The sequence below is a fragment of the Podarcis erhardii genome, assembly GCF_964252035.2.
Source record: "Podarcis erhardii genome assembly, chromosome: 17".
Lineage (NCBI taxonomy): Eukaryota > Metazoa > Chordata > Lepidosauria > Squamata > Lacertidae > Podarcis > Podarcis erhardii.
The window spans coordinates 12,588,814-12,608,791 of NC_138515.1; the positions used below are offsets into that span (position 1 = coordinate 12,588,814).

General features: G+C 44.2%; 1 protein-coding gene across 1 annotated transcript in view; it reads right to left on the minus strand.

Moving 5' to 3' along the window:
• ADAMTSL1 (ADAMTS like 1) overlaps positions 1-14,110 on the minus strand; it is a 256,986-nt gene extending 242,876 nt beyond the window's left edge. Inside the window, exon 1 of the mRNA XM_081844758.1 lies at positions 13,618-14,110. Coding sequence (XP_081700884.1) covers positions 13,618-13,674 — 57 coding nt within the window. The 5' untranslated portion in view covers positions 13,675-14,110. The remainder of the gene's footprint in view (positions 1-13,617) is intronic.
• Positions 14,111-19,978: the final 5,868 nt, after the last annotated feature.

Below are 19,978 nucleotides of genomic sequence, written 5' to 3' on the forward strand. Positions count from 1 at the left end.
TTCAAACAGCTCTTGTTTATTCACAGGCCAGAACAGAACTGAACTGAAGGGTTCAGCCAGCCTGCTTATATAGAGCTCCACTACAACGCAACTGTAACACTTTCTGTAACTATCCAATCACTGAACATCACTTTCAATCCCTTATTTGCATATGCGAACCTGAGTGAAAACTATTTACAGTATCCCCCTGCTGGCCCAGGGTGAGAACTTCAGTACATAACAGAAGCTAATTCCGTTAAGTTCACAGCAACCTCCTGCCTCTCTATCACTAAAGAATCTCAGCCAAAGTTGAGCTCACACCTTTCCTTTAAAGGGACAACAACTTAGAAGGAAGCTTGGCACGCCATACAACCAACAGTATATCACTTCAACAGTTTGCATGTTGTGCTCACCATAACATTTTTATAGAAACGCTTGAAATTTTGAAAAAGTAGTCACCAAAGTTGTTGGGGGGGCTGATTAAAAACAACGGAAGAGATAATTAACAATTGGTAGAGTTTTCAAAATGGAACAGGCAGAACATCTTACAACTAATCCAGAATGTGGCAGCTAGACTGGTGACTGGGAGCGGCTGCCGAGACCACATAACACCGGTCTTGAAAGACCTACATTGGCTCCCAGTACATTTCTGAGCACAATTCAAAGTGTTGGTGCTGACCTTGAAAGCCCTCAAAGGCCTCGGCCCAGTATACCTGAAGGAGCGTCTCCACCCCCATCGTTCAGCCCGAACCCTTAGGTCCGGCTCCGAGGGCCGTTCCGAGGGAACTTCTGGCAGTTCCCTCACCGTGAGAAGTGAGGTTACAGGGAACCAGGCAGAGGGCCTTCTCGGTAGTGGCGCCCTCCCTGTGGAACGCTCTTCCATCAGATGTCAAGGAAATAAACAACTATCTGACTTTTAGAAGACATCTGAAGGCAGCCCTGTTTAGGGAAGCTTTTAATATTTGCTGAAGCATTGTATTTTAATATTCTGTGGGAAGCCACCCAGAGTGGCTAGGGAAGCCCAGCCAGATGGGTGGGGTATAAATATCACTACTACTACTACTACTACTACTACAAGAGCATTTGTGATGTGGCTAAGCTGAATCCAAGGCAGCAACCTTTTTAACTCTTTTCCTAACACTTTGCCTCCAAAAGATGTCTTTTCACTGCAAAAATCAGAGAACGATACAACCACCTTTCCCTTCTGCTCACCAAGCAGAAAGCAATGCATTTCCTTTTACACACTTCACAACTACTGTTAGACCAATTTTTTTTTCTGAGGTGTCCATCCCTGCCCAAAGTCCTGATTGCCCTCCATGGCATCTCCTCTTCCCTTGAGCTCCAATTTTCCTCTTTCCCTTCCAGCTCCCTCCCAAAGTTTAACAGCTCTCTGTGAGCACCTGTCAGGAGAGAAAATTCACACAAGCAAGTGTGACCTGAAGTCTGAAGATCAGGTTCTGTGGAGAAACCACAATTGTAGAGAACACTGGGTAGGCCCACCCTTTCCCATGCTTTGTTTAAACTAAGTGGATTGATTGGCTGACATTTGCCCGCATAGGAAAAAGTGAAAGAAGGGAAAATAAGTAAATTCTCCTGGCTGTATTTCAGCACCAGAACAATAAAAGCCGTTATTACTTCTTTCATACCTTTTCATTTATGGTTCTATTGATGCAACACAGGAATTAAACACAACTCTATCAGACTTCAAACAGGGGGGTTAAGATTATATCCAACAAAGCAGGGAGGAGAAATCCAATACCCCCAATAGTACTTTTGTGTAGAAATAAAATGAGTTATATTTATTTTATGGGACAGTTTGGATTTATTGCATGTTGCACATAATCTCCGGCCTTATTTCTTCAGTTCTCCCGGATTTTATCTCAGGATGCCTTACGTTATCGCCCACCTCCTTCCTTCCACTGCGAAACTATTGCTATTAATAATACTAAAAACCCCAAACCGCACTCAGTGTACCACCCTAATAAAGGGTGGGTGCTTTGGAAGAAATTCCAAGTAGGTAATAAAGACAAAAATGGAAACTCGGCAAAAAATTAATGTAGTGTAGAATCAGGGAACATACCGCTTATTGCTTCTACACAAAAATAGCAGTCGGAACCCATTTATGAGGTATAATTCACAGGTGGTGAAGCTATTAGCAAGCACTGCATATGCTTACCACAGAGATGGAATAAATCTTGCACTCATACTTCTTGCACAGCTTTCTCGCTACTGTGTCCTGCATCCCACCCTTCTGATGATGAAGCTTTCTGATTTACCCACAACTATTTGGGGTTTTTACAATGAAATTAAAGCATGTTCTACTTCGGTGGCGGCAGCAGCAGCAGCAGCAGCAGCAACGGTAGGGATGTGAAAGGAAACTTATGGTAAATCATTGTGCTGAAAGAAATTCGAAAAATGCCTATCTATTTACTAAGAATTGCAACGCTACTGTCACTGCAACTGCATTTGGGACCAAAGCTCACTGCCATGCAGTCATTCTTGTGGGAATTTGCAAACAGCTAGTCTACAAAGCAGCCAGTATGACAGTGTTGACAGACTATCAGAACTGGAACCAGGGAAGATTCTGTTCCTTCGGGGATCTACCTGGATATCCTTGGGCAAAGATCTCTCAACCTCTTGCCTAATTTCATAGCTGACATATAGGCTTGCAAACCTGAAAAATTCAAAATCCTGGCACCTTGGCAGAGCTCAGAGGGTGGGGCCCACAGAAGAATACCCTGTTGTTCTCAAGATGCACAGCTATTACATGTGCTCACAAGTCTCCTGCCATCAAGGCATACAATACATGAATGGTATCAGCTCCCCACAGATCAACACAACACAATCCATTTGCATGCAGAACGCATAAGTCAAGACAACAATCACAGATGATGCTTCAACTCCCACAACACGCATATGCATTCTATGGCTAAGGTATGTGCCATATAGGAAATATACATGCACTTTCCACACTCAGCCTCTCATCGTTAACACAAATACACACACAAGGGACAAGACTGAGGGCACTTCAGTCTTGTCTCTATTCTGTCACATGCCGCTAAAGTTTGTACAATTAAAGCTGCTTTGGAGTTCTCACGCAACTAGCCAGCTTCTCCAAAAAGTCAGCCTCTTTGCTATCAGGAAAGTGAATGGAAATTGTGGGATCACATGTGCTTGACACAATGTTGCCTAACCAAGCTAATCAGAATTCTTGTTCAATAAATAGCTGGCATGGTCTAAACCTCCTCACAAACTTTGTGCAAACAGTTCAGGATGATTGCCGAATAAAAAGGTCATCCGAATGTGACCCAAAACCCAGTTTTTCTTCCCTCACATATATGTCAGAATCTCCGCTATGACCGAGCTGATAAAGCTCATCTTCCGGAATCTCCTCCGACGATAATTCACGACCTGAGCCTTTGATGAGGCTCCAAGCACATTTCCATTACGCAGAGTTTCAAAGCAGCAGAAGTGATGAGAAATATGAGCTACATGCTAAGGGTTTTATTGCTAAGCTACGCAGACAGAAAAGAAATGCATCCTCTCTCTGTGAGAGCAGAGAGCAACTGAAAAAACAAAGGAAACAGGAAACCAGTAAACATCACATCCGTCTCCCGTCTTCCGTGAGACTTCCAACAATCTGGAATCTCTGGAATGAAAAACAGAGTCTTGTGACTCAAAGCACTGCACAGTGGCACAAACAGAAACTAACAATACACACTCACACTGCCTGAACCAGATGCCTGTATGCATGCTTGGTAGGGGCAGGGCCTCCTTGGTGGCTGCTCCCAGACTTTGGAATGCCCTCCCTAGAGAAGTTAGTCTGGCTCCCCACCCCCGTTGTCTTTCCGATGGCAGGCGAAGACTTTCTTATTCCAACAGGCTTTGGGGAACTCACTTCTTTGAATGAAAGAGCTGGTGCTGTTTTTATTATAATTATCTGCATGTTTTTAATAGACCTCAGAAAGAGCAAGAGTGAGATGCTGAATGATATTAATGCTTAATTGTTTTTCCTATTATTTCTTTTCTCTGTTTTAGCTGTTCTTATTTCATCTGTAATCCACCTTGAGTCCCATCCAGGTTTATAGTCATCACTGCTTCCTGTGGCAGAGAGTTCCATAGTTTAACTGTGTGAAGGAATGCTTTCTTTTATCTGAAATCTTCCAACATTCAGCTTCTAGTGATATGGGAGAGGGAGAAAATTTTCCCTCTATTCACTTAATCCATGCCATGTACAATTTTATAACCTGCTATCATGCCACCACTTAGTCATCTGCCCTTTCATTCAAAACAGCCAGTTCCCCAAAGCCTGTGGGAATAAGCTCCCACACAAACAACATGTCAAGGAAATGAATCAATATATTTTCTATCAGCTGGGAATGTTTTATTGAGGTGCATAGGATCATAGGAGCTCACACCTGCAGTCTGCAGTGGTAACGCTCTGAGACAGGTTTCCTGTCTCATGTACTGTTTGACTTAATACCTACACCCTTTAATAATCTATGCTAGACCTCTTTGATTGTCTTTAGTGACATATTTAAAGGTTTTCAGGATTCTTCCCATCACTGCTTCCTCAGATACCTCCTGCATAGCAGTGCTTTAGATCAGTGTTTCCCAAACTTTGGTCTCCAGCTGTTTCTGGATTACAGTTTCCATTGACTGGTCTTGCTAGCAAGGGGTGGTGGGAGTTGTAGTCCAAAAACAGCTGGAGACCCAAGTTTGCGAAACACTGCTTTAGATAAACACCCTTTTACCCAGTGGATAAGCTTTTAGTCTCCTGATTTTGAACTCAGGTGCAGTAAAGATATCCGAGTGGCAGAGAGCACCAGATAAGTTTTGGACACGGCTGTCAAAACGGCGCAGTATTTTTGAACATGGATCGTGTGCATAAACAAAGCCATTTGACTGCATGTGTAAAGAGCAGAGTACAGTGTGCACCTATTCAGCTGGCACAACTGAGTGCCGGTCGCATACACAAGTGAGTGATCATGGAAAAAGAACATGTGCGTTTTTGGAGCAAGCATTGGAAAATCGTTCTCCTCCGCACAGCTATAAACGTAGAAACAGATGGGCAGTCTTAGAGTGATAGACATATCTACACAAAAGGGGGGGGGTGACAGAAGAAAACTTTTCTGAGTTCAGCTGTAAAACAAGGAATTTAAGATTCAGTCCACAGGCTAATTGCATTAATGGTCATCCAAAACAGATAATAGAAGAGGAGAGCATGAATGGAATGGACTATTGTACTTGACTAGATTCCATGTATAAATTAGGAGGAGGAGGAGGAGGAGGAGGAGAAGGGGAAAGAAATTCTTGAGGGGAGGGGGAACCCATGTACTTTATTATCATTCCTAGTGTTACTCCTGAAACTATTACAATGGCAGGCAAGAGAGCTAAGGCCCCTGAAAAGGAGCAGACAGCAAATGCAAATTTGATTCAATGACTCTTTGACAAGAAGTGGTTTGACTTCAAGTCAGGGTGAACATCCATGTCAAAGAGCAGCCTAAGTCTCAGCCACATTCCCTTTGGGTGAGAAGACTGAAGGCTCCCTGTGTCTATTCTGCATTCTCTAAATGAACATAATGGGCCTTTTAACCCTCTTTGGGGTGTTGTTGTTTTTTATTGGCTCCTTTATTCAGCATGTAAAATCTATATAAGGAGCAAAGGCATCTCTTCTCACCCCACCGAAAAATACCTGGGTTTGTTGGTCCCTGTCATTGGAATTTTAGGGCTATGAATGTACATTCATTTTGCAAGCCAAGGCCAAATTCTCCACTGGTGCAAATCAATGGGGGTCAAATAAGGTCCAGCGGTCTGCATCTGATTCCTGAAGCATCAATATTAGCGGTTAGATTATGGCAGGCAAGCTCGTTCCATCTCTGTTACCTCAGGTGAATCTCTTTCATCAACAGCCTCCCAACCTTATCAACCATAATTTAAGCAGCAGGCTTTATCTGTGCATACACACCTCACACGACAGGAACTCTATGCAATATTGATGAAGGCGTGGTTAAAAAAAGAAATCTTTAGTTTCTCTTATCTTCCACACTCATAACCTCACAAAAGGGGGGGGGGGAATCCCTGCATTTTTATAATAAAAACTTCATTGAATTGTTATCCTACAACTCCTCATCCACCCAATGAAGGGTTTCTTTTCAGAAATCACACTCATTCCTCAATACAGTGGTACCTCAGCTTAAGTACTTAATTTGTTCCGGAGGTCCGTACTTAACCTGAAACTGTTCTTAACCTGAAGCACCACTTTAGCTAATGGGGCCTCCTGCTGCTGCTGCGCCGCCGGAGCCCGATTTCTGTTCTCATCCTGAAGCAAAGTTCTTAACCTGAAGCACTATTTCTGGGTTAGCGGAGTCTGTAACCAGAAGCGTATGTAACCTGAGGTACCACTGTATGTCCATATGAGTGTGTCCATGTGGCTTGGACTGGCCCAAGGTTATCTGTGAGCTTCATGGTTGAGGGGGTCTTCAACCTGGGTCTTACAAGCCCAACCACAGTGCTACATAGGTTCTCATTCAGTTTTTTCGCATTCATAGAATGCCTCATGTATGCATTCTTGTGGATACTGCGGAAAATGTTCACCTCTGACAAATCTCAGTCACATAAATGTTTCTTCAACTAATTAGAACCCCCCTTTTTACAATTTATTTATTTATTTTTGGTGCATCTGGATTGGCAGTTTTTAAAACACACACACACACATAATCTGCTACTGATATCTACTCACAAAAAGGGGCCTAATTTAGCATGCTCTCTTTAAAGTCTGGAACTTCAAGGCTCCCCTCTCCCATTATGTACTTCATCAAGCAGGTTCCAGTTATTTCACAACTGATCTGGAGAAAGACTCATGCTGTGCCGCCTCTTGGTCACTTTCCTGTCTTCCCCCCTCTCATTTTTGGAGCAAGCGACTTGCAGAGCTGCACCTGTGCAGCTACTCAGAAGGAAACAGTAGTAGTCTGCTAATTCTTTTAGCAGAAGCTAAACCTGGCTACCTACCAATTCTCTTCAAGATTCCCTCCCCGCCAATTTTTGGCAATCTATATCAAATTAAGTGCATGTGCATGGAAACAATTGCAGAAATACATTGATTAATAAACCTGAATCCACATCCCCACAAGGAAGAACTGCATATGCACAGAAAAATACGAGTATGTGTTAACCAACAACAATTACAACAACAACAGTGAAATTAAAAGCAACAAAGATGGCCACCTGGACAATCCTGCTCCCCAATCTCCTTATTTCTAAAATTAATTACTCGTTAGCATCTTGGGTTGCAAGTTCAGGCCCTGTTGCATAACAAAGCAATGAGATTTATTTTTATTTTAAAAACCTAATTAAAAATTATTGGGCTCAGTCCCCTGATAGGTCTTTGCAGTGTCAGGGACCTCCTTTGGTATGATGGTTTGTAGTTCTCGATCTGCATGCAGTGGGACCTTCAGAGGCTGAGCATGGCCAGCCCTCTTATGAGCACAGTGACTCAATGAACCCGAGGATGCTAAATCACAGCTCCACTCCTGCTCAGAAAGAATGTGATGGGGCAGAAGAGACAGAACATCAATGCCTCCCTCCTGCTGCCTAGCCAGAGCTGGTGCAATATTTGCAGGGTTCCCCCATCTCAACTCCTTTTTGCTCGTGGCAGCATATTTGCCTATCAGCCAAAATAAGGCCTACATTCCTATGAACTAACATATGTGAAGAGTTTCCACTGAACTCTGTGTCAGCATCACTGAAATATGGAATTTTTACAAGAATGAAGGAGGCTGGAGGTCCTGGCACTCACGAGGTCAGTGGTGAAATCTAATGTCTGGAATTCTTTTGCTTCTAACCAGAGGTGGGTCTGGTAGACTTCTCCAAGGGGCTGGATGTGGCCCTGCTGCTGCTGCTGCTGCCCTCAGCTATATGTTGTGGCAGGCGGAATGCTAAATTATCTCTTGAGAAACTCAAACATATAGTCTTCACTTACTTCAGCGCCACTTCACACATTGCATTCTTAGGTGTTTAGTATATACTTCAAAGTATGCATGAAAAAAATGCATGCATCCTGCGAGGACTCTCCATGGGAGTGTACTCTCAGTGGCTTCCGTTTCTTCTTGAGCGTGCTTGTTGTTGTTTAGCTGTTTAGTCATGTCCGATTCTTCGTGACCCCATGGACCAGAGCACGCCAGGCACTCCTGTCTTCCACTGCCTCCCGCAGTTTGGTCAAACTCATGCTGGTAGCTTTGAGAACACTGTCCAACTATCTTGTCCTCTGTCGTCCCCTTCTCCTTGTGCCCTCCATCTTTCTCAACATCAGGTTCTTTTCCAGGGAGTTTTCTCTTCTCATGAGGAGGCCAAAGTCTTGGAGCCTCAGCTTCAGGATCTGTCCTTCCAGTGAGCACTCAGGGCTGATTTCCTTCAGAATAGATAGGTTTGATCTTCTTGCAGTCCATGGGACTCTCAAGAGTCTCCTCCAGCACCATAATTCAAAAGCATCAATTCTTCAGCGATCAGCCTTCTTTATGGTCCAACTCTCAATTCCATACATCACTACTGGGAAAACCATAGCGTGCACTTGGTGACAAAAACAGGTTTGCTTCTACGTGTGCAAAGGATATTAGCATTTCAGGGTGTAAATCATTTGTCATCAACAAATGATTCAGGGTGTAAATCATTTGTCATCAACATACTCCCAAAGTGGTGGTACCTCTTCTTGGACACATCTATGTGGGCTTATTGGGTGGTGAGACTGAAATACATCCATTCTGCCCATCTGATTCCAGGTAATAGGTCAGTGTTCACAGCAGGATTTTCAGCATAATAAGGGCAGCCACCAAGGGACCCAACATGTTCTGTGCTTACATTCACACCTTTTCACAATCTGATTGCTTTCTATTTACAGCTGTTCCAGTGTCGTTCCCCTCCTCCCCTTCCTGGCCATGTGCTTCTTCCTGACTATTGTGACCCTAGCCCATTGGGGTAATATCATATCATCAACAGGATGACATCATGATTTGGCTGTATGATTACACAGCAAAGCCCATTCAAAGTGAGGACAGGGCTCATTGCCCTCACTCCGGCTACGCAGACACATCTGCTGCTGTTTATACCCCCTGACAAATCAACTGAAAGTGGTCTCTTGTTGCTAAAGCATTATCTGATTCCTGGCAGCCACAATGCTGTGTGTGCTGTTCTGGTCCCCAACTGGCGTTGGTGAAGATGTGAGGATTTGAGTGCCAGGATAAAGAACTGATGCATTCTACACTACTACTGCAGACCACACAATTCCTGCTTTTTCTGGAACTACGACCCATTGTTTTTTACAGGAAGAAAGTGTTGAAGACGATGGCTCTAGGGAAGAGGATGTACCATGGCAAACATATCATCAGAGATTAAAAACCTTAACCTAGGATGTGGACCTTGGTGAAAGCAGCAGAGCAATTACTCCAGCACACAGCAGGATGGCTTTTGATCAAACTGGGCTAAGCTGCCCCTTCACTTCCCATTTTGCATTATGCAGAAATATGAAAAAATGGTGATATTCAGACCAGAGGTAGAGTGAAGTAAAGGATTAGGGAGATGTCTGGAACTTCCGCACTCCATCTGACTGTTCAGACTCTGAGCATCTCTTGTAGTAGGGGAAAGGGGGCTTGCAAAACAAGGCTGTGAAGAGTGGGGGCAACACCATCTAAAATGAATGCACACGTTTGGCCTACAGCAAGAATGGGGAACCTGTGTCCCTAAACAGATGGGCTACAAATCCCATAACCCTTGACCATTGGCCATGTTCGCTGGGACTGGGACTTCTAGAGGACCACAGGTTCCCCATCCTTGGCTTGGAGGATGGAAACCCCAGGTACTTATCCCACTGTACCTATTTTGCTCACATAACCACAATCCATTCAGGTTTTTGACCTTCAGTCTCTAGGGGCTCATGCACGCCAGCTTTCCAGGCTCCCAGTCACAGCACGTAACCAGTAGCACGGGAAATGTTCACAGAAAAATTGCAAAACCTTTCCCCTCCGAGACATGTCCTATGCTCATCCTGGGAAGCTAGCCATGAAAACCAAGGCTCCTGTCTGCTTTGTGTGATCTATATGTGGGCTGACTCATTCAGCGTACTGAGGAGGTGATAGGTTTTTTTTCCTGATCCATGCATACAGAGGTGTCTGCAAGTGTCAGCTACAGTCTATTCTCCAGCAAATCCATAGTGACAGCTCTACATACATGGAAGTTGTCAGGGGTATGCTAGAATTGACAGCAAACACATTTCTTTTTCCCCCAGAAATGTGGGCCTGCACCAATAATGAATAAAGTGAGGGTTACAAGGCCCAGATTTAACAACAAATGATGGGGTTGAGGAGGGGTCAGGCCCTTCAGAATAGTGCCCTGACTGGCTTACCTGGAGGCAGGCAACAGTGATGGCACTGCTAGGTGGCTGTGTTCAGCCCTCATTTTAACTCCTCACAGCCTTCAAAAGGCATGCTACCTCAAGTGAATTGTGGGAAACTGAAATGGTGCCTAGACTAAACCACCCAGTGCTGCTTGGAGTGCCAGACTGGAGTGCCAGCAACCTAGAGTGCCAGCAACCCAAAAAAACCAGGCCACCTACTCACAGCCTCCTTTTGCTCTTAAAACTGGGCCCCTACCCCCTGTTTTATTAATGATTGGGGCAGACATCTACCAAAGAGAGGAATCTGCTTCTGGTGCTTCTGGTGTGGCCCTCATCTGACATCACAAGCAGCCTAGGGATCAACAGGTATGTGTGTACTCAGCTCTGATACCTTTCTAGTTGACTTTACCCAGGTAGCTGAGCATACTTAATGTAACCTTGTTTTTTTGTTTCTTGTTGCAAGCCACACCTGCAAGGCAAAGGTGACCTTTTAGACCAGAACTAAAAGCCAAGCATAATATGCTTCATTCTCCCACATAAATTAATGCTGAGCTGAAGTTGGGTGACTTACTTTAAAGGGAGGAGCTAGAGATCCACAGGTTTCTACAATCTATATCCTGTTCTTGGTGTCCCTCCATAATTCACTCATTCATCACACTTGATTTAGGGGAACTTTTTTAGAAGAGAAACGGAAGTCATGATTCACATGCACATACACACACACACACACTTTAAGTGCTAGCTTATTAATTCCCTAATTATGTCCTCTCTTATCTTCAACTCTCTTTTAAATTTCTTGTTCCATCTCATTCCACCCATAAAGATCTTTGAAGCCAAACAGTGAAGCAGAAAGTTGCTTGCCTGCCAAAACACATATATTAATTTGCAGGGGGAGTGTAACATAGTCTTCCCCATCACTCATCATTTTATTGTGCTTTACTCGGTGTGCTTTGAAATGCACTGGGGCAAGAAAAATATTTTTAAAAAACATTGCATTGTTTTGTGTACCTTTGAGATTGCATCTCCCTCATCCCCTTTCCCCCTATAACTTACCTGCAGGCACAAATTAAGTTTTATTTGGTGGTGAATGGGGAAATCTATTTAAAAGAGAGAAAAGAATCCAAATCAACTCACCCAACTCAAACTGGTATATAGCATTAAAGAATAATGCATAATGGTTGGCAGCAGAGAGTACTATTTATTTTAGTGAACTGAGAAATGAGTGCCTAATTCACAAGTAATGGAGATTTGGTTTAGGTATGTTCTGAGGATGAAGCCAAATCACGCTGCTTCAACTCTTGCTTCAGTCAGTCCTAGAATACCAAAAAAACAAAACAAAGTTTTCCAATCGTGTATAAAGCGGGGATCAATTTTAAGAGAGAAAGGGGCATGTGATTGAGGCATGGTGAACCAGTCTGTTGCCCACAGTCTCTCACTCACAGCTTATTGGGGCTGGCAGTGGGGAGGTACGCTGCAGGAGAAGGAGGGCTTAGCACCCCTTTTTGCTCTCAGAAACTGGCTCTTGGTGGATTAAAATTGCACGATTTGGCAGGGCAACGCAGAGTAACAATTATGCAAGTCTAACGCAAGCATGCTCCAAATATAATACTCTTTCTCTTGCTGCTGGGATGAATCCAGAAAGGAAGAAAGAGCCTCGCTCTTTTGACTTGCAGAGCAATAAGGATGAAGATTTGTTTACAAATCACTATTGCATAATGCGCACAGCCCTTTACAGTGTAAAATAAGCAAAAGATAGGCCCTGCCCCAAGGAGCTTTCAAACGACCCCTTTATTATGGAAGTGATTATTCAGTGGCAAGAGAAATACTGATGTGTTCTGGCACTGAAAACAGGTTCTGCAGGTAAAAAGCCCCGGATAAGCCTGACCAGCTACCCATTCCTGCCACATTTATACTAGTGATTTGTAATAGTTTACACATCTTATCTTAAAAACAAATGTTGATATGCACAATGAAATAATATGTGCATAACTAGTGCAAAGATTTGGGGACAGTGGCATGTACAATATCATGCACAACACTTGTTGCCAAAAAAATAAGTTTGCCCATAAAAGTGATGGTTGGTATAAGCAGTAGAGCTGGCAATAATTACAATGACAAACAGTAACCCGGTTTCGGATAAGCAGCCATCTGTAGGAAAGTATTTACAGTGCAAGTGAAGTGCAGAGTCATATCCCTGTCACAGAGAGTGAGTCAGCAATAAACTTTCAAATATCTCGTGGACCTTAGTGTGCAATAGCAAGTTTAATTCGTATTTATAGACAGACTGGATTTTCCTCGAACCACACCAGAAACAGTACTATTGACGTTCAAATATCATTTCTGACCCCCCACCCCCTTGCATTTGTGAAATCCTTCACACGGACAACTCCATTCCTGGTCCCGGACCAACTTTAGCTCTTGTTGCAAAACGATCAGCATGAACGAGTCAATTATTCCAAATGACCAGAAGTGATTTGGAAAAACAAACAAACACAAAAGACACGAGCAGCATGCAAGAGCCTATCTTTTCAAGATTGTGAGCGACGCTTTTGGGAACGTGAGGGAGAGTAGGGAGGAGAGGTAGTAACCCACGGGGGAGAATTTGCAACGGAGCCTTCCCTTTTAACACCCCCAAACCCCCAAGCCCAAGAGTCCAACTCGCAAAAGAATTTCATCCGTCATTCAATTTAGGGAAGCCTCCTATCTGAAAAGTTTCGTCTGGCTGAAATAACGCGCGCTTAAGATCATCAAACGGGCAAGATCCCTGGCACCGTGGAGAGGGAAGAAGCAGCTAAGTTTGCGCGAGAATCTTGCAGTGATCAGAGATCAGCGCGCTACTGCGGTAGCAGGGTTAGATCCTTCAGTCGCTTGCGGGACCTGCTTTTCTCTCCTTCTCTCGCAGAGTGGGCGAAATAGTTTTTTTAAGAGGAGGGAAAAGAACGGCATCCCTTCTAGAAAGAATCCCAGGCACATCCTTGACCACAGAACTGGATGTCAGGAGTGTGGGCTTCCCCTCCAAGACCCAGAAGTTTCAGGGGCTGCCTATCCACACCAGAGGCGAGCCCAACTCTCTGTACCTGCCCTTTAAGCCACTGCCACCTAACGGGACCTGCCCTGCGAGGCTGGAACCTCTGCGAGAGGAGCAGCCTCGCCGCGCGCTCTCCCCGCCTAAGTTCTCCAGTCATTGCAAGGGAGGAGAGACCATCCTGCGGCCGACGCTGCTTTAGTAAAAGAGAAGAAAGGGCATTTACCAGGAGCAGGGAAGCCAGGAGCAGAGCGCCAGCTGTTGCCCGGCGGCACCATTCCATGCTTGGATCCTTGCCGGGATCTCAGTCGGTCAGGCAGAGGCACTGAGTGAGCGGCTGCGGCTGCTAAGCGGCTCTCCTGCCTCGTTTGCCTGCTGTCAGGCTCGGCGCAGCAGCAGCAGCGGTGGCGGCGGGGCGCTAGCGCTTGAGCCGCTGCCTCTCCGCTTCCATCCGCCGCGCTCACGTTTCCTGAGCGAGGACTGGGCGAGAGCAGGGGCTGATCTGCATGGAATCTCTCTCGGAACAGGCAGGCAGCCAATCAGGCTCGGGCTAATCAGACATGCCGAATAACAAAAGGGGGGAAAGGGGGTCCCGGACAAGGATAACTGGGAGAAGGAAGGAGGGAGAGGGGTGGAAGGAAAGAGGGAGCGTGGCAGAGCTTGGAGAGGAGGAGTGCTTTGCTTGGAAGCTCTGGCATAGTTCGTTGCTTGCGTTTAGGAACCAGCAAGGTAGCTCTTAGCTCGCTTTCTGCCCGCACATTGTTCCGTTCAGGAGAGGAAACTTAATCCCTGTCAATATATAACACATGCCGTTAAGGGGGACGCGAATCAGGAGAGGCAGAAATCTTTCAGGGAGGGAAATAAATCATCCTCCAAATATGCTCCCGTGCTCTTTGTAGGCACACGTACCGGGGGGGAAAAAACCCCAAAACCATGGCAGTCCAGCCAGCCAGCCATAAAGAATGCTTGCTTGTCCAAAGGTATGTAAATTTGGGACTGGCCCTCAGTACGCACCAGCACACCAATCGTGGATGGGAGCTGGTTGTTGCGTTAAGAGGTTCATCTCAAAAAAGTGACCCTGGAGATCAAAGGGTTAAGAAGCGAGAACAACCCATATCTCGACAAGGTGGCAGGAGAGGGAAGGAACGAGACCATAAGTGCAGTCCATGGGTGCTCTTTAGTAGATTCTTTCCGGGGTGGGTTCATTGCAAAGGAAATGTCTAGCACACACATTATTTACATAATACAACATGGAGTGTTTACATGTTTACTAGGCTGTGCCCTTTCTTGCTCTACTCACCAAACCTACCGCCCTGCAATTTCCCTCACATCAACCTCCCAGAGCATCCCCTTTCCTGCAACTACTAAACTCACATTTTGCCTTTCCAACCCAATTTCTGAAGCCACTTCTATTCCGCAGCCCTACTTTGCACCCCTGTTTTCTGCAGATGGTGACAGCAGCCACGAAATTAAAAGACGCCTGCTTCTTGGGAGAAAAGCAATGACAAACCTAGACAGCATCTTGAAAAGCAGAAACATCACCTTGCCAACAAAGGTCCGTATAGTTCAAGCTATGGTTTTCCCAGTAGTGATGTATGGAAGTGAGAGCTGGACCATAAAGAAGGCTGATCACCAAAGAATTGATGCTTTTGAATTATGGTGCTGGAGGAGACTCTTGAGCAATTCTAGTAAGTCACTTTATCTGGGCTGAAATGAGATCCACACTGAGATAGGCGCATGAAAGCTTCTACCACAATAAGGCTGCAATCTCAACCCCACTAACCAGAGAGTAAGCCCCACCAAACAAAACTGGAGTTAATTCTGAGTAGAAATGTATAGGACTGTGCTGTTCTTTTGCCATTGGTTTGGTAATATACTTCATCACAAAACTGGGTGGGAAAACTGCACAGATGGAAAGATTAAAAGGTCTTAAGAGACCTACTGTTTGTTATAGGATTGGTGGAGTTGGGTTTTTATACCTGTTATACCTGGACTGGGTTTTTATACCTGTAAGATGGGATTCTGTTGGAAGATGCTGCTTAAGCAGTCAGATGCACATCAGTGTTCCTACGCACACTTATGTCCACTAGTATACAAGTAGCATACAAGTTTATGAGTTCTTTTCAATAAAATAGGCCTATGCCTGTAAACCTATACTTGCAATAAAACCAAGGCAAAGATTCTCTTCTGCAAAACTCCCCAAAGGCAGGTAACTCATCATCTGCAGCTAATTAAACTGGAGTCTGCATGTGCGCAATTGACAGAACCATCATTGTCCTGTGCGTTGAAGTCAACAGGAATTTTGCATGCAGAAAAAAATGTCAGAAGAAATATATTAGTAGCTGTCAAATGGTGTTGCCTGCAGCCCTCAGACACATAATTTGTCAGCGGGTGTTTTTTTAAAAAAAGATTTATATTTAATAAATAGCACAACTATCAAATGTAAGAGCTCTGCAGTTGAACACAACTCTGTGCAACACACCCCTGGCTTTAGACTTTTGAGCTGGTTCAGACATAACATTTTCCAGACACAGGATGATTACTTCTAGAATGGTTTCCATTACCAGGCACATGTACGAATATGTTGTGAATCATGCTTATACCTTCCCACCCCCATACCTGTCTCTCCCTCTGTAAACAGATGGCGGAATCGCTTTGGCTCACCACAGTGCCGCGATTATGGTTTAACAACTTATAGAACACAGCTAAGGTGTTCTGCCCATTGCAGAAAGACCAAATGAGGTCTGAAGAGATGTGGCAATTATAGGCAGCATGTTGTGCAGCATTTTACTCCAGCTTTTACCACCGTGAGGCCACCCATAGTGCTGGTGCTAATTTTACACCCAGTTATGTTAGTCGACCGTAAAGAAGGCTGATCGCCGAAGAACTGATTCTTTTGAATTATGGTGCTGGAGGAGACTCTTGAGAGTCCCATGGACTGCAAGAAGATCAAACCTATCCATTCTGAAGGAAATCAGCCGTAAGTGCTCACTGGAAGGACAGATCGTGAAGCTGAGGCTCCAATACTTTGGCCACCTCACAAGAAGAGAAGACTCCTTGGAAAAGACCCTGATGTTGGGAAAGATGCAGGGCACAAGGAGAAGGGGACGACGGAGGACGAGATGGTTGGACAGTGTTCTCGAAGCTACCAACATGAGTTTGACCAAGCTGCAGGAGGCAGTGGAAGGCAGGAGTGCCTGGCGTGCTCTGGTCCATGGGGTCACGAAGAGTCGGACACGACTAAACGACAACAACATGTTAGCCGAAACACAATCAGGTAAAAAGACAAAGCGGCAATGCTAGTAAAATTAAGGGTAAAAAAAACTGAAGGCGACTGAGGCTGCTTTGATTGCATAGGGCCTCTGTTTCGATGTTTAGCATTTCTAGATAGAGGAACTTTGTCTCACTCCAGGGAATCAGTCAGCACTGAGCCCAGAGTGGTCAAGCAGCCTGACTCATCACATGACAGCTCCATCCTCAAGGCAGACTTTTGGTCTAAGTGCTCTGGAGACAAAAAGGTCCTGGGTGAGGAGAACACTTTGAAACAGAGAGGGGGCATATCTCAGTGTAAGGCACACATTTTCTTCACACATTCTGTCAGTCATTTTGATGAGACCTTAGAGAAGCTTCTAAATTAGTCACTCAAGAGTTTCCCCTCCTTTCTAGTGGTTATTTTCTTCTTGATTCTAATGAAGATCCTTATTTAGTTAAAAAAGGAACATCCACAGGTGGGGAGGATAGTCTGGAGTTGTGGGATCATCACAAAGCGACACAAAACTGATTCCCCATCATGAGTCTGGATGGGCCCTTGCCTTTGTTCCTTTGCTTTTCGGCTTTCAGATGTTGGAACTGAAGCTGCCTGGTTAGCCATGCCTCAGGCCTACAGCAAGTTTATGTGAAATGAGCGCAGAAGCAAGAGCGGGTGTCAGAACTGTCTGATGCATCACTCTAAGCTCTACAGATTTAACAATGCTTGATTTAAAAACCACCTGCCAGGACAGGAGAAAGCTGTTAGCATCAAATGTGCTCTATAACTGGTGAAAATAGTGAAGTGAACTTTGGAGTTGATCTCCCTGGAGAGAATCACTTATAGTTTTCACTTTGGAACCCACCTGTCTCTTTCTGAAAGCTGCACGTTCTTATTTTCTCCGTGTTTTCTTTAAACGTTTTTGCTGTGGTGTTAACAGTTGTTATTAAATTGCCACTCACTACCCATTAGTAAGCAATTAGTGAGCATAGTGCATTAGAGTTCATGCTTATAATAATGGTTTGCATTTATTTGTTTTTGTTTTTATTGGAAGCTGCTCAGAGAACGTGTGTTATTGGACATCATAGAAATGTTGTAAATTAAACAAAGAAACAAATGCTGGATGGATATTTACACAACACTAAGCTGATACAGATGGAAAGGGTGCTTTGACAAATGCTCTGGTTCGCCAGAAGTGGCTTAGTCATGCTGGCCACATGACCCGGAAGCTGTACGCTGGCTCCCTCGGCCAGTAAAGCGAGATGAGCGCCGCAACCCCAGAGTCATCCGCAACTAGACCTAATGGTCAGGGATCCTTTTACCTTTACCTTAAAAAGGGATGCGGGTGGTGTTGTGGATTAAACCACTGAGCCTAGGGCTTGCCAATCAGAAGGTCGGCGGTTTGAATCCCCTTGACGGGGTGAGCTCCCGTTGCTTGGTCCCAGCTCCTGCCAACTTAGCAGTTCGAAAGCATGAAGTGCAAGTAGATAAATAGGTACCGCTCCGGTGGGAAGGTAAACGGTGTTTCCGTGCACTGCTCTGGTTCACCAGAAGCAGCTTAGTCATGCTTGCCACATGACCCTGAAGCTCCCTTGGCCAATAAAGCGAGATGAGCGCCGCAACCCCGGAGTCAGCCACGACTGCATCTAATGGTCAGGGGCCCCTTTACCTTACCTTAAGCTGATACCCTTTACCTTTACCTTAAGCTGATACAGATGGAAATGGTGCTTTGACAAATGGGAATGTGTGTGTGTGTGGAACAGAAAGGGCAAAGCAGCCTTTGCCAACCTGGTGCCCTCACCTCCAGACATTTCAGACTACAACTCTGTACTTGGTGGGACTTAATAGTCCAAGATTTCTGGAGGGCACTGGGTTTGTGAAGGCTAGGGCAAAGAAAGGTGGGAGAAATTTGTTGATTGTGAAAGTTGCGCAAATGAAAGGTGATGAGACTGAAATGACCATATGGATCATTATAGAAGAAACTCATCTTTGCACAAGAGATCATCGGAAGCATGCCCAAAGACAGTGTGGTGCCCTCCAGGCCTGCTTGGATTCCAAGACCCTCTACCAGCATGGTCAATAATAAAGGATGATGGAAATTGCCATCCATCATGGAAACCATCATGTTGGCTATCCCTAACATAAGCTATGGGGGGGGGGTCTTTCTTTCAGAAGATAGTCTTTTAACTCTAACCATATTTACATAAAAATAAAGTTCTTATGGGTTTCACAGGATCTCACATCAAAGCAAATGTGTTGAACTTAGATTAGCCACTTATCCTCCTTAAGTTATGGACCAAGAGCTGAACAATGCACACATCAGGTTCACGAAAGGTGGCAAAATCCTACTCTATTCTTCTGAAGGGTGTTGTGTGTATGGATTCTTTGTTCACATGGTAGCCAGTTCTGAGTTATTATAGCTCAGAGGTTTTATGATGTCATCAAGATGGCAAAAGCAATCTTTTTCTGATTTAAGCTATAATGTGATCTAAGTGTTGGTCAAATATGATAGCATTGCAAGTAACATTATTAATAAATTGCTGTTATTCTTTCATGGGTAAAATAACAAAGATATTTCTGCGGGACCATGGACCCACTAGATGAAAAAAGCACGCGGCCACAGAAGTGACCTCATCTGGCTGAGAACACACTGTCCACTTCTGTGCTGAAATAGCAAATGTAAGAACCGTGTCACCTTAAATCCCCATGGAAGATGTTGCCAAAAGCAGAAGAAATCAGAAACCACCAAGCAGCTTTAAACCTTGTAAAATTACCTTCAGTGCAATTCCATCATAAGTGCCGCAGCCTGTTTATGATGAAAAGCAAGTTTGGGTGCTATGATCACCAAAAGGTAACTATTGAATTTATTACAGCTACAGAATCTAACACAAAGGAACACCTTTTTGAATATCTTGAATTAGCAAAAATGACTGAGACAATTAGGAGACAGCCAACTCAAAGGTATAAAAAAGAATGGGGAATTTATAAAGAATACTTAACTAAACATTGTCCACAAGTGAAAACCTGGACATGCTTTGTCTAAACTCTGCAATTTGTAAGTTAGAGAAAGAATACATGAGATAAAATAAAAGAAAGAAATGCACATAAGGAATATTGAAGCAGTGATAATAAAAAAGGGGGGATGAACCCTTAATGAGGAGATGGGAAGCCATATGGAGAAATTAAGAAATTGTGAATTAAATACAAGTCTTCTTTGGGAATTTAAGGATTTATACATATTTGTTTATTTGGTAATCTGTTGTTCCTTTTGTATTTTATTTGGAATATATAATTTTTACCATGTAAGAAAATCAATAAATTTTCTCTGAATCATATAGCA